Source organism: Oncorhynchus mykiss, chromosome 11 (assembly GCF_013265735.2).
Source record: "Oncorhynchus mykiss isolate Arlee chromosome 11, USDA_OmykA_1.1, whole genome shotgun sequence".
In the NCBI taxonomy this organism is placed as follows: Eukaryota; Metazoa; Chordata; class Actinopteri; order Salmoniformes; family Salmonidae; genus Oncorhynchus; species Oncorhynchus mykiss.
Genome location: NC_048575.1, coordinates 49,374,785 through 49,394,259, shown reverse-complemented (window position 1 = coordinate 49,394,259; position 19,475 = coordinate 49,374,785). Strand labels below are relative to the sequence as shown.

General features: G+C 41.6%; 2 protein-coding genes across 10 annotated transcripts; one reads left to right on the top strand and one right to left on the bottom strand.

Moving 5' to 3' along the window:
* Positions 1-12: 12 nt before the first annotated feature.
* LOC110535822 (coiled-coil domain-containing protein 158) lies at positions 13-10,164 on the bottom strand. 7 transcript variants are annotated; one of them, XM_036935642.1, is made up of 25 exons: positions 9,583-10,162; positions 9,379-9,433; positions 9,059-9,201; positions 8,658-8,854; positions 8,383-8,492; positions 7,940-8,246; positions 7,757-7,833; positions 7,478-7,588; positions 7,198-7,312; positions 6,754-6,873; positions 6,321-6,518; positions 5,748-6,200; positions 5,312-5,480; positions 4,699-4,842; positions 4,228-4,278; positions 3,566-3,678; positions 3,193-3,351; positions 2,915-2,998; positions 2,675-2,794; positions 2,192-2,340; positions 1,895-1,954; positions 1,662-1,732; positions 1,277-1,453; positions 969-1,073; positions 13-140 (listed from the first exon to the last, which is right to left on the bottom strand). In XM_036935642.1, the coding sequence occupies exons 1-25, from the start codon at positions 9,689-9,691 to the stop codon at positions 55-57; spliced, it is 3,483 nt and encodes a 1,160-aa protein (XP_036791537.1). In that variant the 5' UTR covers positions 9,692-10,162; the 3' UTR covers positions 13-54. The 7 variants fall into 7 exon arrangements, 6 of the variants coding, with proteins under 6 accessions (XP_036791537.1, XP_036791539.1, XP_036791538.1 ...); XM_036935644.1 differs by having other exon boundaries at positions 1,662-1,711; XM_036935643.1 differs by having other exon boundaries at positions 2,675-2,791; positions 9,583-10,161.
* LOC110535820 (cyclin-G2) lies at positions 9,264-17,976 on the top strand. 3 transcript variants are annotated; one of them, XM_021621134.2, is made up of 9 exons: positions 13,093-13,684; positions 13,986-14,127; positions 14,642-14,771; positions 14,883-15,020; positions 15,240-15,490; positions 15,631-15,709; positions 15,806-15,904; positions 16,172-16,374; positions 16,603-17,976. In XM_021621134.2, coding segments are annotated over exons 2-9 (1,017 nt in total). In that variant the 5' UTR covers positions 13,093-13,684; positions 13,986-14,125; the 3' UTR covers positions 16,718-17,976. The 3 variants fall into 3 exon arrangements, with proteins under 3 accessions (XP_036791542.1, XP_021476808.2, XP_021476809.2); XM_036935647.1 differs by lacking the exons at positions 13,093-13,684; positions 13,986-14,127 and adding an exon at positions 9,264-9,284; XM_021621133.2 differs by lacking the exons at positions 13,093-13,684; positions 13,986-14,127 and adding an exon at positions 10,514-10,712.
* The last annotated feature ends 1,499 nt before the right edge of the window (positions 17,977-19,475 follow it).

The window sequence follows — 19,475 nt, the reverse complement described above, 5'->3', positions numbered from 1 at the left end:
AATCAGAGTGCCTTCATTTAAATACAAGTTTATTTTTGTTACACATGTAGACATTCACCCAGAGCCTTGCTTGTTATAAAGCCTCCCTTTGTCTTTGAACATCAACCTCCTCTCCTGACCCTTTATCATAGAGGACATGTCTGTAAAAAAAAAGAAGGAAAAAAAAAAAGTTTCTCACAGAAATGTGGGTTTTCATGTCGAATTCCACCTTTAGGACAATCCAGTTTATCGGACAAACAGCAAATGGAATTTCTCCGGATTAATCAAGAATTCATGTTTTTCTGACATTTATTTTATTTTTTAAATTTACGGGTTGGTTGTTTAGCAACAAAAGCGATGCATGCTCAACAATGGGGCAAAACAGACAGGTTGACTTAGATTGTTGATAACATGTAAACTATATTTTGTCTCGAATGTTTATTAAAAACATAAATACTTCTGCACAATGAGCACTTATTGTCTCACAAATACATTGATACATTGGTTAGCTAGCTTGTGAATTTTATCCATATTAGCATTGACATGAAATCAGTCAAAACATGGTATCAAGAATAAGATGAAACAAGCCAATTGTGATTCCCCACGTGGCAGTTTCTTGTCATTGTTGGTAGCTATCTGGCCATCCAGAATCAAAACAAGTCACGGACTTCTGCCCCATTGAAGCGTGTGCATCGTTTGTGACGTTGTCAGCTATAAACCATCTATTTATACAATCATGAAATTGACCTACCCAAGCCAATATCCTCTTTTTTTCTGATTACATTCCTATTAAAATATTTGTCTGCTACACGAGACAGGGAAGGACAGACATAAGTCTGGATTCTCACAACTGTAGAGTGTGGACAACATTGGTATCTAGGCTAATTCAACACTAAATACAGATTCAGTTCTTTAGCACGGATGTCAGTCACCGACCACTGCACAACAGTCATATGAACTCAAAAAAACAGTGTCTTGGCTCAACAAACCTTGGTTCTTCATCTGCAAGTCATCCACCATGTTTTGAAGGCTGTCCAGTTTTCCTTGCAAGTGCTTGCATGTGCGTCCTGTCAACTCAGCCTGCGGATTGGCCACTGGACAAACATTTCAAGTGAAACCACAAGTAACTCACTCAAAAAGGTCAACAGATTAGAGTTCAGAAGTTCAAACATTATTATGACGACATACTGTAGTAACAGGAACTTCAAGCCCATTTAACTGGTGCAAAGAAGGCCTCGGTCATCTCCCACATTGGTTACACAACAGGTGTAATAACACTGAAGGCAGTTGGACTTACAGGTGCACATGTCTGCAAGAGGGCTTCCTGCCTGAGGCAGAGGCCTGCTCGGTTGTAGATGCGTGGGGCTGTGGTCAGTAGTCAGGAGTGAGTGTACAGGGGACGTGTGGCCCAGTGCCATGGCTCGAGGTGACGATGTGTAGCAAGGCAGAGATGCAACAAAAGAGAAGTCCTGGCCTGTAGAAATAGCAAACGATGTCTAAAGTGGAGGAAAGATTCACTGATCAAAATAGTGTGTTCCTTAATCATATTACGTTTGAGGGGACCACAGGGGTGATAAAGGAGACTAGAAGAGTGATACGAAACGTGTGAAATAAGGGAAATTAAGCACATGCTTTGTTAACTGTGTATAAGTGGTTGGTCGTACCAACAAAGACAAACTCACTCTCGCTTGAGAAGGTTCTGTTTAAATTCCGCTCATCCAGGTCAGTTGTCCTAAGGAGGTGAGGCACACCACTACACATATTGCATACACAAACATGCATTAGAACGATGCCACAGACACTGCACATGCATGTGGCCTGAGGAGTAGAAAAGCCAAGACACAGGTAGGGGCCGGTTGCCAACTGCCATGCTCAGGCAGTCAGACACAAGAGGTTCAAGGATACATGCTCTTACCTGCTGTAGGTCCCCTTTGTCGTTTTGGCATTGTTTGTAAAACAATTGGTGACTTCATTGCTGTAAGATAAATATTTTATTGTATTACATTTGAATAAGAGGCTCCACATTATTTTAGTTAATGGGTTGATTGAGAACCAAATAGAACACAATCTTTGTAAACATTTGCGTAAAAGGTCACTCACTAGTGGTTGTGAAATAAACAGATTGGCGCACACTATAAAATGTGGGGTGAAAACTAGTAACATCATGACCTCTAATGGTCACATGATCTCTAATAGATGAGGACAGACTTACAGGGTGGTCCTGTGCACTCTCTCTGGAGCAGACGTCCTTTTGATAATGCTGGTGTGTGGTCCGGGGTTCTCAGAAATCACACGTCGCAGCTCTTTGACTAGAGAACGCAGCTCCATAGTGGGGCTTTCCAGCAGCCGCTGCGACTTCAACTGCAAGAGGGGTGAAGAGGTGCTGTGTAAAATACCATTATGGCCAATACCAATAAGGATTACAGTATATTCAACACATAAAATCTTTTGTTTACTATCTGGAATCCCTCCATGCTTTGAATAAATTGGCTTAAATCCGGCCGAGTCAAGTCAAACGGTTGCTGAGCGAGTCTGTCGTGCTACCACAGGAATGCAATCAGGGTGTGTTTTTAATTTTGGGGAAGTCAGATGTGCTGAGTTTGTATCTTTGTTTTCCACAGCTGAATAAACAGCGATAAAGCCAGGCCCTCGGAGGATTGGAGCCATTTTGTAGGAGATTTCTGTATTGATTTACCTCTAGATGGCAGTTAGAGCGGTACTGGGTTGAGGTTAGTGCATTCCGGGCTGTTGGGCTTGTAGGGGAAGAACGCTGAGCATTCCCTGTGTCTTGCAGGTTTTGACCCTGCAGCTCCTGCTGAAAAGACACAGCACTTGAAAAAGCACACAGTAGAAAAGGTAGAGACAGAAATAATAAGACATCATATGCATTAGACCTCTATAGAGGCAAATGGACACCCGTCTTACTGAACTGTACCTGAGCATGCTGCAGCTTCAGCCGCACAAACGCCTGCTCTTGCAACTGGATGAAGTCTTGACAGTCAATAACGCTCCCAGACATCTGAGGAACGTAGCAAGTGTAAAAAAAAGGGGGGTCAGTCAAAGCATATATATATATATATATATATATATATATATATATATATATATATATATATATATATATATATATATATATATATATATATATATATATATATATATATATATACTGTGTGATGAAGTGAATTTACATACAAGGTAGTGCCACACCACCTTGTGTAGGGTCGCCTCCAGTTTGGCCACTTTCTCCCTGAGCAGTCTCTCCAGGGAACGGACGGTCTCCAACTCAGTTGCCATCTGTCTCTTCTCCTCTGTGACTGAGGCCAGCTCCTGGACCTGACGCTTACTCTCCAGACTCTGGTAATGCTTTTCCTGGGAAGAGAGAGACCATATTGAATGGCAGATTATTATACATTTAAGAAAACACTAGAATCCCTTGTTGTTTAAAATCCCTACATAATTAAGGACACAGGCCTTTTTTCTGTGTGGAAGCCAGGGCACGTGTAATAGTGAGAGAATGGGGATTCACTCAGAATTTGGAGTTTTGCATCATGGATCCCTAAAACAGACTGTCAGGTGTTCCTACCTGGCTCAGTTTGTCCATGGTTTCCTCCAGTAGTTGGATTCGGCCCTGGAGAGAGTGGATCTGGTCTCGCTTAGTTTTTATCTGCTTCTGCATTCCCATGGCAACCTTCAGGCCTGGACAGAAAAGGGGATGCAGGGCAGAGAGGACGAGTCAATCAAGGTTCATCTACTCTCATCTCTTTCTGTCTACTCAATGGAGGGGGAGAATTAATTAAAGCCTACATTATACTGAAATTATATTTACATCCAAATTGTCACACAAGCTATTAACAAAGGTGTATGCCCAATACAAAAGTATAACAAACTCGTCACAGCTCTGCCACAAAAATGGAAGAGGCAATTGCTCAAAAGAGAAAGGAATGAATTTGTTGGCCTGCCTCCAAAGAAAATCCATGCATGGCTTAAAATGACTAGTATAAATTGTAAAATGTATCACTTTTACTTAAGGTCGAGAGGTTTGACAACTATACCAAGGCATCGGGTTTATGAACTGATAGAGAAAACAAATTGACACATCAAAATCCATTCTTTTCAATTAAAACTATTATATAAAATTCTCGCCACAAAAATAAGGCTCAATATATTGGGGCATTGAACAGACTCTGCCACTAGGAAACAGAACCAATAGATCATCTCTTTTGGTTCTGTCCTTCGGGGGCTCACTTTTGGTGTCAGGTCCAGGACTGGTTGTTAAGTCACGACGTCTGTGTGGACCTACAAACAGTACTGTTAGGAGATCTGAAGAACCACGATCAAACAATGGAAAATATGATTATACTCTTAGGTAAACAATTTATTTTGGGGGGCAATCTCGATAGAAATGGTACAAATAGAGAGGTTTAGACCTTCGCTAAGACACCACAGTAAAACAGATGTATATATTGCAAATCAAATAGTAAAATGGTAGTGTACTGGGAAAGATGGGTTAGTCTGGAAATATGTTGGTTGCGATTCAATTTTTTTTTAAATGTATTTCTTCCAGAGCTCCTTACTCATCCGTTGCAATAGTCAGTTCTCTCAACTAAAAATCTCATGCCTAAACACAGTGTATATTTCCCATAATCATACAAACACAAAATTCTCTACTATACTATAAATGTTCTCTGTGATGTTTGTCAGATGTGCAGTGCTGACCATGTCCGTCCACCCCCTCTAGGGTCCTCCTGGCCTGGTCTATCTCAGCCCGGGTGGTCTTCAGCTGGGCTTTGAGACTCACCAACACACCCTCCTGCTCCTCACTCTTACTGCTGTGGAGCCTCTTCAACTCCTCATGCTCCTCTGGACAACAGACAGATGGACACACACACAAACACAAAGCACAATGAAGGCTTGATGAACATGAAACACATACAGTACACGCTGAAGTGTTTTTCCAACACAGTGTAGCAACTTCATCATTATTCTTGCCTTTTGCCATTAAAGACCTGTATTACCCCAAAGACTGGAGAAATGGCCGTTATATCTAATCATTGAAAGGTCTTCAATATTACAGAATTAATGAAGATCATAATTCATAGAGAAACGTTAACAAATATAACGGTTTGGTCACAGGAGTAAAACATTTAATTGGCTAAATCAAGGACACAACGTCAACACAATTGTTTATGTTGATTAGAAGGCCGGCCTCAAGACAGATAACCACAACATTATCCTGCTGATGAAAGAACTGACAGAGTGGGTGCGTCATTTTATCTGTGCACGGGGAATATTCTCATATGAAAGCCATCTATAATGACAGCTAGTGTACCTGTGAGGGTGACCAGTTGCATGCGTTGCATCTCTAGCTCAGCGGTGAGCTTCTGTTTCTCCAGCTTTAGCTCCTTGTCACAGTGGCTCTGTTCGGACAGGCCAGCCTGCTGCTCTCGCCTCTCCTTCTCCAGCACTGCCAAACACTCCTCACGCTGCTCCAAGTCTGTCTGTACAGGGTGGGACACAGCAGGGTTTGAACATTATTGGTAGGATAGCTTTGAAAACACACCCAAAAAGAAAACATTAGAGTATTATAATCCAAGACAAGGAACAATTCTTGGTGTTAACTGAGGATTCCCTTTAGCAGCCTGTATGACCTCTGGCCCAGAGGTGGAGGAAACGACCAACCATGAAATTAAAGTAGGATGATGCAAATAAACTATGATCAAAACTAAGTAGTCAACTAACTCTAGCTAGCTAACTAACAAACCAACCCTTAGCTGTTGGATCTCCAGCTTGTGCTCACTGAGCTGGTTGCTGAGGCGGCTCTTCTCGTCGTGCAGGGAGTCAATGCTACGTCCATGCTGTACGGTCATCTGGGTGGTGCTCTCCATTTGCAACCGAAGCAGGTTCACCATCTTCTCCCGGTCCTCCAGCTTGAGCCTCAGTACCTCAGTCTCTGCCCTGAGGGCCTGGCAGTGGCCCTGGGCCTCCTCCAGCCTGGCCCGGCCCTGCTGCGCCTCCTGTTGCCTCAGCTGCAGCTCCCTGTCCCTCTCCTCCAGCAGCGCCTGGACCCTCTTCAGCGCCTCGTCCTGGTCCCCCTGTAGGGCCTGCAGTCTCAGCTCCTCGTCCCTGGCCCTGTTTAGCTGGTCTGTGGTCAGTTTCAGCTCCCCTCGCAGCACAGCCAGCTCCTCCTGCTGCTCCCATTGATGCTTCTCGCCCAACAACTGGCAGAGGAGATACAAAACAATAAGTGTTTGACAACTAAGGCCTTGGTTTCATTTTTCATTTAAAAAACAACAACAACATTTAAACAAACAGCTCAAGGCTTTTCATTTAATTCTCACCTGAGCCTCCATCTGTGCCTGGCAGTCGTCTTTGAGAGATCCCACCAGAACCTCCAGCTGCTGCACCCCCAGGCGTCGCTCCTCCAGCTCCCTGAGCAGCCCGTCGCTGGTCACACTGTGGCCCGTGTCCCGCTCCCACAGCAGTTTGGTCTCCTCCTTCTCAAGGGCCAACTCCTCACGGACCTGCCGGAGCTCTGACTGACCCCACACGTAACACAGTACCCACTCTTACTCATCGCAGTTTGTGTTCATACGTTTGGATTTATTCAAAACGTTTTTTTATCAAAGCCACTTTACCATTTATATATCAAATACATTGATAGATGTAGGCTTGCTGGAATATAAAAAATTTGCAATGTGCTTTTTCCACAGCAGCAGGGAGCACACTATGGCTGTATCCTCCCTGTTTATGTCTGTGGCTGGGCTGTCTTACCGTGAGCTGGCAGAGCTGAGAGTCCAGCTCCTCTGCCTGCTGGAGAGATCCGTCTCTCCCTCTCTGGGCCTCCTCCACCTGGGACTGGGCCTCAGCCAACTGCTTCTCCAGAGCACTCACCTGGCACACAACATCATGACAACCCAAACCTTCAGAACCTTCACATAGAATATTGCAATGCAGTGGAGGCTGCTGAGGGGAGGACAGCTCATAATAATGGCTGGAACGCCACTAATGGAATGGCATCAAACACATAGAAACCATGTGTTTGATACCACTCCACTTATTCCGCTCTAGCCATTACCACGAGCCCTTCCACCCCAGTTAAGGTGACACCAACCTCCTGTGTTACAATGTCTACCCCCTAAACTTCTGTTTGAATAGGCCAAGGCCACTATCATTATTCTAATAATTTAAAACACAATAGAGATATGTAGCCATTACCTTGTCTTCATGGATCCGCTGGCCATCCAGTAGATCGGAGCGCAGGATGGAGAAAGCTGACTCCAAGTCCTTGACCTGACACTGGTGCACTGAAGCCTGACTCTCACCTTGTTTTCTGGTCAGAAGGAAATAATGTATGTTTTTGGACACTTTCTGAAAGATAAGACTGATGTTTTACAACTAAATTAAAATATAGGTGATATAATTAATTTGCTTTAAATTTAATTCAACTCAGGAAATGTGTAGATATTGTATTGCGAGTTAATTAACTGTCTCTCACTGTAGCAATTCCACCTGGACAGACAAGCTGGAGGCACTGCTTCTGGAGCTGCTCAATTTCTCAGTCAATATCGCCACCTCCTGGTCATGACTGGTAATAAGCTGCTCCAGTCTGGAAGAGAGCAAAGCAAGCCAAGCAAGGCAACTTGACAGGTCGCCTCAAGGAACTTGTCGTAAACATACTTACAGTTTTTTTTAAATCAGAGAAGTGAATGAATGACTAATCCCAGGTAACCCAAGTGACTGAGGCAAGAATTGTCAAAAGTTAATGAAAAAGTACCTTTCCCTTTGCTCCTTCAACCGTATCTCTGCTTTATCTTGGCATTTCTGTTCTTGAGTCTCCATCTGCTCTTCCACCTGGCACAATGAGTTTGGAATAGAAAGATACAATATCAAGAACAACACGTCAAACCTTTGACAAAAGTGTTTAGAGTGGCATAAAACATAAGACTGACTGTATTACCAGCAGGAATCTCTCTCTCAGATTGTGATTCTCATGCTCCAAGTCCTGTAATACTTTCTGCACCGCAACTCCCAGTGCGTCATGGCTGGAGTACAAATAGTTTCTACACCGTTTCTCATAAGCCAACAGTGTGGAGTGAACCTCCTGTAGTGTACGCTCCATTGACTCTGCTTTACTGCTTTGTGACTTTGCTTCCTCCTCAGCCTCCAGTAGCCTCTGGTCCCCTGTCTGTTTATTGATTTGCAGCGCTCTGATTATTGCATGCATTTTCCCCATTACATCTGCCTGTTTTCTGCTCTCTTTCATTCTGAGGGACAAAACAATTAACATTCACGCAACTTATATCCTTTACTTCCTTACTTTTACAGTTAAAATGAGCTGAGATCTGTCCAAGGGTATACAGTACAAATGGCCTACATTGCAAGGGTTTTAGCATGAATTACCTTAGATCAGTCAGGGCATCTTTCTCAGTCTGGACCTCGTGCAACTTTGTCTGCAGCTTGATGATGGACTGACGCAATTTGAACTTCTGCTGTTCATGAAAAGCACACATCTGAAAAAGTATTAGCAAATGTGCTGCAATCAATGGCAACTCTGTGGCACAGAATTGCACGGCTTTTGAATAGAATAACTTAGTTCAGGAGGCCTCCTTCAACCAGATTATATCAACAAATCTCAGCAGGAAAGGAAAATAAATAGTCCTCCATCTCAGACTAACCTCACTCAGCTGCTTTTGGAGCTCCGACACCTGCTGAGAGTAGTCCTCTATTACATTTTCCAAAACATCTTTCCCGGGGAAGGTTACACCACTTCTGACCACCATCAGATCCAGGCCATCACGGTCATATGTAAGAGGCTGGATCAAAGACGGTCGGTATGGAGACAGCACTTCTGAGTTCTCCTCCGATGAGCCATCTGTAAAAAATCAAATCAAATCAATAAAAAGGGGGCAATAGGTAAAACGTATCACAGCAAAGTACTACAGGTAGCTCCAGAATTCAAAATAGGTTAGTGTCATATTTTGACGTGTTACTGTATAGAGCTAGTACTAGCTAGCTAGTGTATACGCTTTGCAATGGCTATATTTTTATTAATGACACAAGAAAACCTCATACTCACCCATAAAAATGGGAAAGTAATTTATTTGTGAGGGTGAGCTGCTGGGAAATGTGCGTCCCATTTTCTCCATGGTAATTTTAGTTGCATGTTCCACCTCTTCTTGCAGCATTTGGGTCTCCTTGGTTCGTCTGTTGAGCTCCTCACTGTAAAAAAAGCCAACCTAACAAATTCGCTTCCAAATGGATGACGGTTCATGATGCAAAAGGCAGACTGTTTTCAAATACAGGTAGGTAGTTAACGTCAGTGTTTTGAAAAAGGAGGTAGGGCAGTTAACAGGTAATGTGTCATCTAGCTAGAGAAACTTAAAGTGGAAAAATTACCTCAACTCATCCAAATTCTTGTACCTTTTAGGGACAGTACTGGTGTCATTTGTACCTGTAAGGTAGGGGTAGTTATCTTAATTAGATAGCCAAAGAGGGTGGCTCAGTGCTGCCACTGCGGATGGCGCCAGGGACCAGCACTATGACAAATAAGCGTTGCTAGCTAACGACGATATAACTAGCTAGTCAGGTTAATTGACTTACTTGTTCTTGTTGGAATCTCGTGCAATAATCCATCATCAAAAAATTCTGACGATTTATGGATAGGTAAATCACTATCTTTAGGTATGGAATTTTGAGATACAGATGACATTATCAGTTGGTTAGCTATCTAGCCTTGTGAGATAGCATGTGCAAATCCACAAGCGCCTGCAGCTACAAGTAACTACTAACGTTATAACGTTAGGGAAGCTTAATCGCTCGCCATGGAAACCGTTGATTTCGTGCTTTCTTCAGAGTTGGTGAATTTTAGAAACGTTAGCTAGCTAACTCCACAAACTTGTTCCTGACTTTATAGATACTATCTCAAGAACGAACAGAACGATTTTTACTTTACTGTTAAATACAAAATATTAAAGGGTAGTAGAACCTGTTGTCATCCACCGGTGCCCGATGGATGTTGTAGTTTACGAAACAACGACAGTCGTTGAATCCGCAAAGATGTTATAATTAACCCAAGATAGACCACAGGCTAATTGTTTCCAATGGGACAAATGAGTCATAGTGGGCAGAACAAGCAAGGAGGTGGGCAGAGCCAAGCCAAAGCTAGCGAGATCCTATTGGTAAGTTCTAGCAAGTATTTGCATGTTTCGTTCGGAAACGCCTACTCCAGTGCAGTGCGCGTGTACAATACCGACATACGCCTTTGCACTCCTTCTAAACAACGCGATTTTATTTTTATTTTGCAAAGGGTAACGTCTACAAAACTTAGTCCACTTTACTCATAACATATTATAGTTTTAAGAACAGAAAACGTGTTTGAGATCAAATGTGTAATCGATGAGAAAATGTGCAGAATGTCGGACAAAATCTATCTCGGTCCATCTTCTCCCACTACGGACCACTGGGCTTCCTCTCACTATCATATTTGGTAGTGATTGGTAACGCCAAGCGGAAGCTTCACATTTATACATTCGTCGAAATATCTCTCATTGTTCTGTGGTTTAAGCGTTGTTGTATTTATTTCAAGACGGACATTATCAACACCAACATTACATTAGATTACCATTTAGGAAACAGTGTTAATTTACGTTATAGCAAACATAATCGAAATGGAAATGTGAATACTGATTTGATATGTGCACAAATTCGTCTTGTTCCAAGCGTTTGGCAAGGTACGAAATGACTCTGTCTTGTTAGCTAACTTAGCTCACATTAGCTAGCCTAGCTTGTTGACCCTTTTTGCTTTGCAGCTGGTACACTGTATACTCTTAGCATGTAATTTTGAGATACATGGGATCGTTTTTCATTAAAGATTATTAACGTTAATTAATTGCGTCAAAAATAATGTCCCAATATGAGCTTGATACGTGACCTATATACGACCGTTTTTTTTTAGCTAACGTTAGCAGCAAGCTAAATAATATAGTAATAATTCAATGTTTTTTATATAACCTTTATTTAACTAGGCAAGTCAGTTAAGAACAAATTCTTATTTACAATCACGGCCTATCCCGGCCAAACCCTAACCCAGACGACGCTGGGCCAATTGTGCCCCGCCTATGAGACGAGACTGCTTGCTTTTCAATACATCCATTCTACTATCAATAACATTTTGCTGGATACCTTTTAAGAAATAATGTAAAAGATGGCAGGCAAAGGTCTCCATGTAAACCATAAAACATAATAATAATAATAATGTTAATTTAGGTTTAATTAAATAAGCCTTATCAGCAGTTTTGTCTATCACTGCATTTGGCTGTTATTTCTACATTTTGGTGAATATGTCATTTCTGTCCATAACATCACTTGACATAATTTCAGGTCAAATTGAAAAGAATAATACTGCAAGCAACACAAGTTACAGATTTGGCTTTTGTCAGCTGATTAACTCCAGCATTTACAATAGAGTTGAGTGGCGACTTAACATTTTTTTTAAACTAGATAGCTACTGATTTCAGCACCCACAGAGTAGCCCACAACTACACACAATATTGTTCTGTGTAATTGTGTGCTATTCTTTGGTTGCTGAAATAAGTCGTTTTTTAAATTATATTTTATGTGACATTGGTGCTCCAGTCCACCCACCCTAGACACTGCTCAATTCCATTTTAAATTGAGGAGTTGAGTTTAGTCTGCTAGGATTTGTGAGTCATTTTCTGGATCAGAAATGAAAACGAATGATACTGACGTGAGAATATGTGGGGAATAAACGTTTGTCAATAATGATCACTCATATGCAGATAATGAGATATGATGTAGTTGTTAGTTAGCCAGTCAGTGAATTCCCTATCAACTTGATGAGGCTGCCATTTTAAACAACTAATACTGCAGTCAGATAGCCAACTAACATTAGCTAACCACCAAAACGTGACTAACTACAACATGAAAATAATATAGCTATTGTATTTCTGATCAAATATTACCATATAGCTAGACCCTTTCTGCTAAATGTACTCTGAAAAATAAATAATTATATATGTACTCTGAACAAACGGTTACCTAGAAAACATTAGCTAGCACTATTGTGCTAGCTAACCAAGGATATCCATGTGACTTCTCCTGGCAAAATTCCTTTGAAAATCTTTTTCTCAATCTCAAATACTCTTACCACTGTAGCACTGTTCCTAAATAAAGATTGTAGACAGCAGTGAAGTTTGAAGTGATTTTATTACGGTTAGCTAGTTAAATGAAAAACATTGAGCGGACTCGTAATGGCGTCTTTTTGTAGGCACTAACGGAGGCTTAAAGGCATACATAGGTTCCATCCGCTCCTATCAGAACTCGGCAAGGCGAAGCAACTGTTAAGTTCATGTTTTAAGTATCCCTATATTTCTGTCATTATGGTGCTATCACTCTGTTTTTAGTACGCCCATCCCCTCTCCCCGACCTGGGCGCGAACCAGTCACCCTCGAAACATCGTTAGCCATCACTCCACAAAAGCCACGGCCCTTGCAGAGCAAGGGGAACCACTACTTCAAGGTCTCAGAGCAAGTGACGTCACCGACAACCGCCAGTAGCGCGCCCACCGCTAACTAGCTAGCCATTTCAGATCGGCTACACCTGCGCAAGAGTCTCACTGGAGATGGGCCTGGCCTGAGTGCAATGGCAACTATGTACAGTGGACGATGAACGATGAATTAAACGTTGTTAAACTGGAACCTAATCGTTGTGTCATTTTTAGTTAACAGCAACCGTCTGTGCTCGCATAATTCCTAAAGACCTTCACCTGAAATATTTGAAAAAGCATCAATATTAATTTGTGTTCCTCTTGAACCACCGTAGCAACAACATAGCCAGAAACACTTCCTCAAAATAATAAGAATTAATCTAAGATAAATCAAGAAATCTGTCATTCATTTGGACGTTTTTGCCGAAGAGGTCTTAGTCACGCAATTTTACATCTAGCTAAGATGTTTGGTGCATGAAAACTAGCCGTCTCTCGTCGAATGACAACAAATTCTTCATGTTCCCACACCTACTAGGAGTAGTACTGTTGACCAATCACCGAAGAAGGGGTGTAGGCTTCGGCTACAGAATATGAGAAGAGTGCAACTGCGTCCCGCAATTTGGGACATTCCTGCATCTCCTGTACATAGACGGGAGGGGCAGGAACACAGTAGGTGGCAGTAATGCACTATGACGTTGGATTCCGACGGCTGATAAAACCCACAGAAGAGACGCGGCCGACAATTATAAAAACTTTAGGGCATCTAGCTTCAGGGGATGCCTTGCTTGACCACACCTTCCTTCCTTGCTCCTGGCCTGCCCTGCCTTTTCCACCAATCCATTTGTTTCTTATGGACAGAAAAGAGCAGAAGCTCTGAGCTGTCCGATCAGGTCCATTGTTTACTGAGTGGTCGACAATGGTAGCTAGCTATAGCTAGTACACACGGGCAGATGGCGTCTTTCGCCCCAGGTGTCGCTAACTAGCAAGTTAGCTAGCACACGGTGCTGTCCAAGCCTCTCGCCCGCTGTGCTAGCGGGGGGCGACTGGTAGACAGTTGCAGTTGCACACTATTGCCGAACTTCGACTTGCCTCAAGAAAAAAATGTGTGTGCTCGAACAGTCGGAAAAAACTGTTTTGACTGGGAAGCATGCAACAGACTTAACTTTAGCTTGTTGGCCAAAAGCTGTGATAAATAAGGTCTGTGGTAAACACAGGTTTCAGAGATCTTATACGTTTTGTTCTACGTGATCATCTTCATCATCTAATGTAACTTTTTGTGAATTTTGAAGCATTTATGTAATCAAAATTATGCTTCATAATTCATAAAGGTCATGTTAACTGACTGATGTTATCTCAGAACAAAACGTATAAGATCTTCTAAGCCGGTGTTAACCTCAGACCTTATTTTTGGCGTTTCTCCCAAAACCCCAGTCTTTCCCCATAAATTTCCCCCATAGGAATGGCTGAACGAACCAGAGATTTCATTTCCGTTTTTCAGGGCTACAAACTGGCGAGCTCTATTCTGCAGCATAAATCTGACCTACTCCCGACAGCTTCATGGCGCAGGGCAAGTGAAAAGGGAAAAATACTTTAAAATCGCAGCAACAGAAGATGTCCTGACTGAAATATCTGGATCAAATGTAAAACGTGAAATTGAGTTCTGATTGTGTTCTCAACTGTACAATATCGAGCATGTGAGCTCAGAGATGTGTGACTTAAATCAGATAACTGAACCTTTTCAGATGATGGCATTTTCACATTGACCTGAAATGACCAATTCCAAGCATTTCAAAGGCACATGTTGACAGGTGGTCATGCTTAAGTGTTATATCAAGGATCCAAAATCTGAGCTGAACAAAATATTATTGCTGATTATTTTCTCTTGTGTTTAGCTGTTGTTTTTATTTTTACAACTGAGAAACCTTTGCCTGTCACTGTTTTAATTATCAATAATGCTATGCTTTTCGTTTTCAAGAATTGTATTGGGCCTATTGTAAAACATAGCTAGCAATCTAGCTAGCTATGATTATGGGTGGCTGCCATTGACATTTTGACACCCTGTGGGTGGGGTAAAACAATCCCCATTTCTCTGAGGGAAATGTTACAGTTTATTTGTTTTGGATCTAATCACATAAAACAAAATGTTTTTTTCAGGATGCAGGATCTTCAAGACCTTGACAATGAAACATGTTGGCTTGTCAAAGAGCTAAAGTCATACATTGCTCAAGAAGCAGACTTTTTACCGAGGGAAACTGGCCTCAATATAATGGAGTCTGCAGCAGAGGTAGGTATTGCTATCCCAGTGACCCAGTTCTATATACTGTACTTACCTTTCAGTAGTGTTTTGATGTGCTATTTTGATGTTTTGTTGTGGTGTTTAACATTCATTTTTCAGAATCACAATGGAGTCTCTGCAAAATGCAGAAATGCCAAAGTTGAAGACCTGTGGAGCCTGGCCAGTTTCTTTGGTTTCAGTACCCAGACATTTGTCCTAGCTGTCAATCTACTGGATAGGTTCTTAGCCATTATGAAGGTGTGTATTTTAAAGATATTTGTTTTGTGATGTGGTCACACTGAATATTCTACATAATTGCATATTGTATGCATTTTGTTTATTGTTTGATACCTGTGTTGTTGTTTAAAATTGTGTAAATTTGCATGCTTTTTTATTTTGTTTTTTAATTATAATCGAACTCTGCAGAAGTAGCCCATTAATGCTGACTAGTGTATCACTATAATGGCATGTTCACAGGTCCAACCTAAGCACGTGCCCTGCATTGGAGTCTCCTGTCTCCATATTGCTGCCAAAATGGTTGAGGACGAGTGCAACATCTCACCCACCCATGAACTCATCCGCATCAGCCAAAGCAAGTTCACTGTGTCTGACCTCAGCCGAATGGAGAAGATAATCTCTGAAAAACTCAACTTGGAGCTCAAAGCCATCACAGCCTTAACTTTTTTACACTTATACCATGCTGTCATTGTATCACTTACATCAGAAAGGTGAGCACTTTGTTTCTCAATTGATCACTTTTCGCGTTATGCCATCAGTGATGTATTTTTCCAATGGCTAGAAGCTGTAAAGTAGATATCCTAATGATCAGTTGACATGAGGATCACATGAGAGTTCCCTTTATTTTAAGGGGGGAGATCCCAAGCATTGAAAGACTGGAAGCCCAGCTAAAAGCCTGCTTATGCCAGCTTATTTTCTCTAAAGCAAAAGTAAGAATTATTCTCAGGCCAATACACTTTTAAATGACAAGAATGTTAACTTTGAGTTGTAGGACTGATAAGTTTTTTTCATTTTTTTTTCTTCAGCCATCGGTGCTGGCACTGTCTGTCATTACTCAGGAATTTGATGCCCTCCAGTCTCTTGCCATGTTGGAAATTGTCCAAGAACTCCAAAGGCACTTAAAGGTATTATACAGTTTACTTACATAGCCCTCAGTTTGATATGACGGTGTTGTGACCAATGACAGTTATTATATTGTTAGAATACAAAGACCCACTGAGGCTGACACTGGCATTATACTTTACCCTGGCACTGAACAAGTGAAGTCATCTGACAACATGCTACATGAAACTAGCACCTTCTGGCTTGGATGACTACTCTCTTTATTTATATTTATTTATTATATTTATGTCTTCCGCCAGCTTCTCAAATGTTTCCTGTTCCCTTCACAGATTATTGACAGTGAGTTACTCTACTGGAGGGGACTCGTGGCCAAATGCATGACTGAGTACAGCTCAAGTGAATGTAACAAACCAGACAACAAAAAACTGGTGTGGATCGTGTCCAGACGAACTGCCCAAAATTTGCACGCTAATCACTTCAGTGTCCCTGAACTGCCGACTATTCCAGAGGGCAGCTGGGATGAAAGTGAGAGGTAAACAAACAGCCCGTTTTAATGCACTTCACTGTTTAATAATATAATAACATTTGACTACATTAGAGCTACTGTGTGTGAACATAAAGGCTCATTATTGAATTGTACTGCAGCGTAATGCACCACATCACTTCTACATTGCTATGATGTTTCAGGGAGGAAAGAAAAGTTAACTCACTAATCTAAAGATGGCAATGATTACATCTGTTCTCCCCTGCATATATTTAGTGAGGATTCCTGTGAGGATATGAGCTGTGAAGAGGACAGCCTGTGCGGCTCTCCTGGCAGTGATGCAGAGGGAGCCTTCTTCCCCTCAGAGTTTTGCAACCAGGGCAGAAAATGATACTCCTCTCTTTTTGATGAGCTTAAATTCTCGATAGGGATTGTATGTGTAACCAGGGTGCTAACTGTAACTTTTCCCTAAATGTAACTTTCCTTGTCGTTCGTAAAACATTTATGTTAATTACTATACAGTATGTGTGGCAGATGGGTATCTAACTCAAGCTGCCTGCGCGACTTGTTAGTCCTCTGAGCTAAAGCCTAGGTGTGGAAGCTAACAAATCCTCCGGTCCAAAGTAAGTTTACTGATCACGGGAGCGTATTCAACAAACCACCTCTGCTACATACGTATGTATTCTGGAAATACTGAATGACAGGACCTACCAAGTGCCTGTGTTAATCCATGTGCAGTTTTAACATTTTTGTTATGATTTTAGATAGATCTTAGTGGAATTTAAATTGCAATATCTTGGCAGCTGACTGGCAATAAGATCTTAAAATGCCTTTTTAAATATGTTCCTGGTGTCAATCTAAGTCAAAACTTGACACATTCCAGTTGTCATTAAAGGGATTGTTCATCCAAATTTAAAATGACACATATGTTTCCTTACCTGTCGTGTAATAAGCAGTCTATGCACAAGGTATGACAGCAATCCATGCTTTGGTTTAGTTTCCCTGGCACTGTTTCCACATGCTAACATTTTAGCATTTGTGGCACAAATCCCATTCAAGTCATTGGTATTAGCTGTTTTTGCACATCTACACCAAATCATACAAAAGTATCTCAAATTGATTATGAAGCTCAACAAAGTCACTTCTAGATGTTTTGAACATTTTGCATGAAAAATACAACATTAGATTTGTTCAACAACTGCTAAAACTTTCGCATGTGCTAGGGATGCTAAACCAAATAATGGATTGCTGTCAAACCTTGTCCATAGACAGGGTAAGGAAACCAATACAGTATGTAATTTGGGTGTACTATCCCTTTAAGCACAATGGCAAAATGATTTTCTACCTAGGATGTCTGTCCCGCACACTAACTGTTCAATCAATGGGAAATACCCAACATCGGTACATTGTGCAAGTTTTACCGGTTTTATAGAATAGTATTAATGTAGTAGTTGCCAATTCACCATGTTATTGTAATGTGTTTGTGAGATTATATGCAGGATGATACTGTATTCTATTAATGGTGGCTTGTATGGAAGTATGTCAATGGGATTCTGTTAGAGAATGATGGTGATTGTTGATTCAGTTCACGTGCAACATATTTATATGTAAATGAATATACATTTACATAACTTGTATAAGAAATTCTTTGTGAATTCTTTGTGAATAAGCCATTTTATGTTACTGTATATCAACATGTTGTTATAAACAAACCATGTTTGCTTGGAAAAAAGAACCCTGCAAATAAAAGGATTACAATTTTTAAACGCTGTTGTGTTTTCCCTATTATTGTTAAGGCCCAGTGCAGTCAATGATTTTCCTGTACTTTATACAGTGCATTCGGAAAGTATTCAGACCCCTTGACTTTTTCCACATTTTGTTACGTTACAGCCTTATTCTAAAATGGATTGAGTCATTTTTTCCCTCTTATCAATCTAGGCACAATACCCCATAATGACAAAGAAAAAGGTTTTTTAAAATTTGTTTTGCACATTTATAAAAAAATATATATATATAATTTAATATCACATTTACGTAAGTATTCAGACCCTTTACTTAGTACTTTGTTGAAGCACCTTTGCAGCGATTACAGCTTTAGGTCTTCTTGGGCACACCTGTATTTAGGGAGTTTCTCCCATTGTTCTCGGCAGATCCTCTCATGCTCTGTCAGGTTGGATGGGGAGCGTCGTTCCACAGCTATTTTCAGGTCCCTCCAGAGATGTTCGCTTGGGTTCTAGTCCGGGATCTGGCTTGGCTACTAAAGGAAATTCAGAGACTTGTCCTGAAGCCACTCCTGCGTTGTCTTGGATGTGTGCTTAGTGTCCTTGTCCTTTTGGACGGTGAACCTAAGCCCCAGTCTGAGGTCCTCAGCGCTCTGGAGCAGGTTTTCATCAAGGATCTCTCTGTACTTTGTTCCGTTCATCTTTCCTTCGATCCTGACTAGTCTCCCAGTCCGTGCCACTGAAAAACATCCCCCCAGCATGATGTTGCCACCATCATGCTTCACCGTAGGGATGGTGCCAGGTTTCCTCCAGACGTGACGCTTGACATTCAGGCCAAATAGTTCAATCTTGCTTTCATCAGACCAGAGAATTTGGTTTCTCATGGTCTGAGATTCCTTTATGTGCCTTTTGGCAAACGCCAAGCAGGATGTCATGTGCCTTTTACTGAGGAGTGGCTTCCATCTGGCCACTCTACCATAAAGGCCTGATCGGTGGAGTGCTGCAGAGATGGTTGTCCTGGATGTTTCTCCCATCTCCACAGAGGAACTCTGGAGCTCTGTCAGAGTGACCATTGGGTTCTTGGTCACCTCCCTGACCAAGGCCCTTCTCTACCAATTGCTCATTTTGGCCAGGCAGCCAGCCCTAGGAAGAGTTTTGGTGCTTCCAAACTTCTTTCATTTAAGAATGATGGAGGCTACTGTGTTCTTGGGGACCTTCAATGCGGCAGAAATGTTTTGGTACCCTTCTATTGATCTGTGTCTCGGAGTTCTAGGGCCAATTCCTTCGACCTCATGGCTTGGTTTTCGTTCTGACATGCACTGTCAACTGTGGGACCTTAAATAGACAGGTGTGTGCCTTTCCAAATCATGTCCAATCAATTGAATTTACCTCCAGTGGACTCAAATCAAATCCACTGGTGGTAATCTC